The sequence below is a fragment of the Anarrhichthys ocellatus genome, unplaced genomic scaffold (assembly GCF_004355925.1).
Source record: "Anarrhichthys ocellatus isolate YVR2014 unplaced genomic scaffold, GSC_Weel_1.0 scaffold27, whole genome shotgun sequence".
NCBI lineage: Eukaryota > Metazoa > Chordata > Actinopteri > Perciformes > Anarhichadidae > Anarrhichthys > Anarrhichthys ocellatus.
The window spans coordinates 5,182,350-5,185,108 of record NW_022280057.1 but is presented as its reverse complement, the minus strand read 5'-3'; the positions used below and the strand labels follow the sequence as shown (position 1 = coordinate 5,185,108).

Below are 2,759 nucleotides of genomic sequence, written 5' to 3'. Positions count from 1 at the left end.
TCTCTCTCTCTCTCTCTCTCTCTCTCTCTCTCTCTCTCTCTCTCTCTGACGACTATTGCGTAATGTCCCTGAAACCAACTTCCCTTTTGTTTTTACAGCAGTAAAATGGACTATTTATGGAATATAGTGTTATTTTAACTGACATGGAAGTGATACATAGTTGCATAAATATGATTAATCAAACATGACATCAGAGGGAGTGATGAATGTGTAAAATTCTCCGACGATTACGTTTTTTTTTAAAGCGCTTCCTCTTGTTCGAACAATATGTATGCTGCGTTTGCTTGCTGTAGGAAATATTGCAATTATACGTGTTTGAAGGAAATGTAGATAATGTGGAAAATATCATATATTGCAAATTTCCGAACCGAGGATCAAAAATAAACGAGGAGCACCTGAATGCAACATAAACACAATTGCGCAATCCAGTGACCGCTGTCTGTCTGCAGCTGATTTTTTAAAACTTGTGACAGAGGTAAATCGAGTAAGAGGTCATCAATACGATTATTTTAGTCTTTGGCTTTAGAAACCATGATAAGTAAATTGAGCTCGTCGTATTCCGCTAAATGTATCATGTTAATATTTAATGCTATTATGAGAGTGGAGAGCGACGCGGTTACAGTATTTTATCAAATCAGGGGTCTCACGTTAGTATTAAGAACATAACTGAACAAATTAAATTAAATAACCAAACAAACGTGTTTAAGGAAACTCTGTCGTTGTGTAACGTACGCTAACTAGGCCAAATGTTGCTATTTTATTTGTAATGAGACGTTAATGTCATATTACACCATTTACGCGATTTGCTAGATTGACATTTTAGCGGAAAGGATTGCACACGTGCTTACAAACCGACTGCAAAATGTCATGTTATACAAAAACATATTCAGCTAATTGAATAGGCTATAAATGCTGCAGTTTGTTTATATTTGATTTCACTTCTCTTCCTCAAACGTCTACCTATATTCGACACAGTAAAACGGGTCTATCTTATGTTATTTTCCGTTTATATGGGGTGGCTGCTGTCTAACAACAGGTGTAACACTCTTAGAATAATCCCTTGAGCGCTCCCAAACCGTATAAACTGGTTGTGTCCCCGTTCTTCCCATTCTTCCAGCGTGCCATGAATGTAGCAAACCACTGACGTAAAGTAGGGATTTGGGGCGCAAGATTAGAGGATGCATGGGATGCATGTGCGCAGTTAACTGGCAGCCTCCCTCCCTCACTCTCTTGAGTCCCTTCCTTTGTTTTCAGTGAGGGTTGCATCAATGGAGGTTTCCTGTATTCTACTTTGTGCATGTTTAGTTCCTCCTATTAGTTTAAACTATTTCAGTGTACTTTACACTGTCTTCTCTGCTCAGATGTCTACTACACTGAGTCTGCGTCTTCTCCACTGCTATTCAAAGCCAGGTAGGCTACTACTGCAGGAGGTGTCATTAAAACAATAACTATATGCACAAAATGAGGCATCATCCCATCTCATTTGTGTCTCCAGGCACATTAGGATACGGTCTTTGTCGCCCATTCAGTCTCAGCGTGCAGCGAGATGGCTACAGTAAGTACTGCTACAAACCATGAGCTGTTCATGTACGGCGTTCTCAGTGGAGTGACCACATGGGACTGTTGTTTGAAATGATCTAACCATGCACTCCCCTCTCCCTCTGTTCTCCCTGTAGAGTATGTAAATGCTCAGGAGCTGCCGACAGACCTGAGGTCCATCACTGACCGGGCTGCCACAACCCTCCTGTGGACCGAACTCTTTAGAGGTCACATATACTGTGATTGTTATGCAGAAAGCCCATACTGTGCATAGGGTCGAAGGCCTAGTGTTATTCTATATTACTGTTATTGTGAGCCAACACTTGATTTATCCTACTAAGAAGTATTGTCTGTGTAGTCAAAGCTCGTAGATCTCCAAAACGATTCAAAGTACATAAAGGAATCAAAGCATTAGGTGAAATGTTGCTCCATTACAACGTATCAAGAGACAAACTAATGCTTTGTTGGTTTTGGTCCTTTTATGGAATTTCTTGATAATAAGGATTATAACAAAGTGGGTCACAACTCTTTGAACGCCTACCTGCAGGTCTGGCGATGACTATGAGTTACCTTTTCCGTGAACCCGCCACCATCAACTACCCGTTTGAGAAGGGCCCTCTGTCACCCCGCTTCAGAGGAGAGCATGCCCTCCGCCGCTACCCCAGTGGAGAGGAGCGCTGCATTGCCTGTAAGCTGTGTGAGGCCATCTGCCCTGCTCAGGTGAACACAAACATACACCCAGTTCCAGCTATAAAGATATTAGCAGTATTACTGTCGTGAATTTTTAGGGGCCATCATTCATTATCAGCAGCTGTTTGGTGGGGGTTTTTTTTCTTCATTTTTGTCTTTACTCACTGCAGGACGTCTATAAAGTTTACTATAAAGTGTCCTGAGCAGTGTCCTCAGGCGGCAGCAAACTCTACAAATGTGGGATGCTTAGATTAAAAAAAAGTTTAACAAATCTGCACCTCCTAAAACATCTGGGTAATTTTTGAGTAAAAATCTGTAAAAGAAATAAATAACCCAGAGCCTTACATATGTATATTTGCATTCTGTTTATTCTGCATTCAAGTGTCTTTGCACTTTTTCTAATGTAAACATGGATTTTATATTGAGCAATATAGTCACAGATTCATAACAACTTTGTTGTATGTGGTGGCCCATGCAGCAACTTCTCTCTCTCTCTCTCTCTCTCTCTCTCTCTCTCTCTCTCTCTCTCT

General features: G+C 40.9%; 1 protein-coding gene across 2 annotated transcripts in view; it reads left to right on the top strand.

The window, feature by feature from the left end:
* Positions 1 to 318: 318 nt before the first annotated feature.
* ndufs8b (NADH:ubiquinone oxidoreductase core subunit S8b) overlaps positions 319 to 2,759 on the top strand; it is a 3,900-nt gene continuing 1,459 nt past the window's right edge. The window contains exons 1-5 of one of the 2 annotated variants that reach the window (XM_031862704.1): positions 443 to 475; positions 1,362 to 1,410; positions 1,496 to 1,555; positions 1,677 to 1,766; positions 2,087 to 2,259. In XM_031862704.1, the coding sequence (XP_031718564.1) occupies positions 1,362 to 1,410; positions 1,496 to 1,555; positions 1,677 to 1,766; positions 2,087 to 2,259 (372 nt within the window). In that variant the 5' untranslated portion in view covers positions 443 to 475. Of the gene's footprint in view, positions 1,411 to 1,495; positions 1,556 to 1,676; positions 1,767 to 2,086; positions 2,260 to 2,759 lie in introns of both variants that reach the window. The other variant, XM_031862703.1, reaches the window with a different exon arrangement.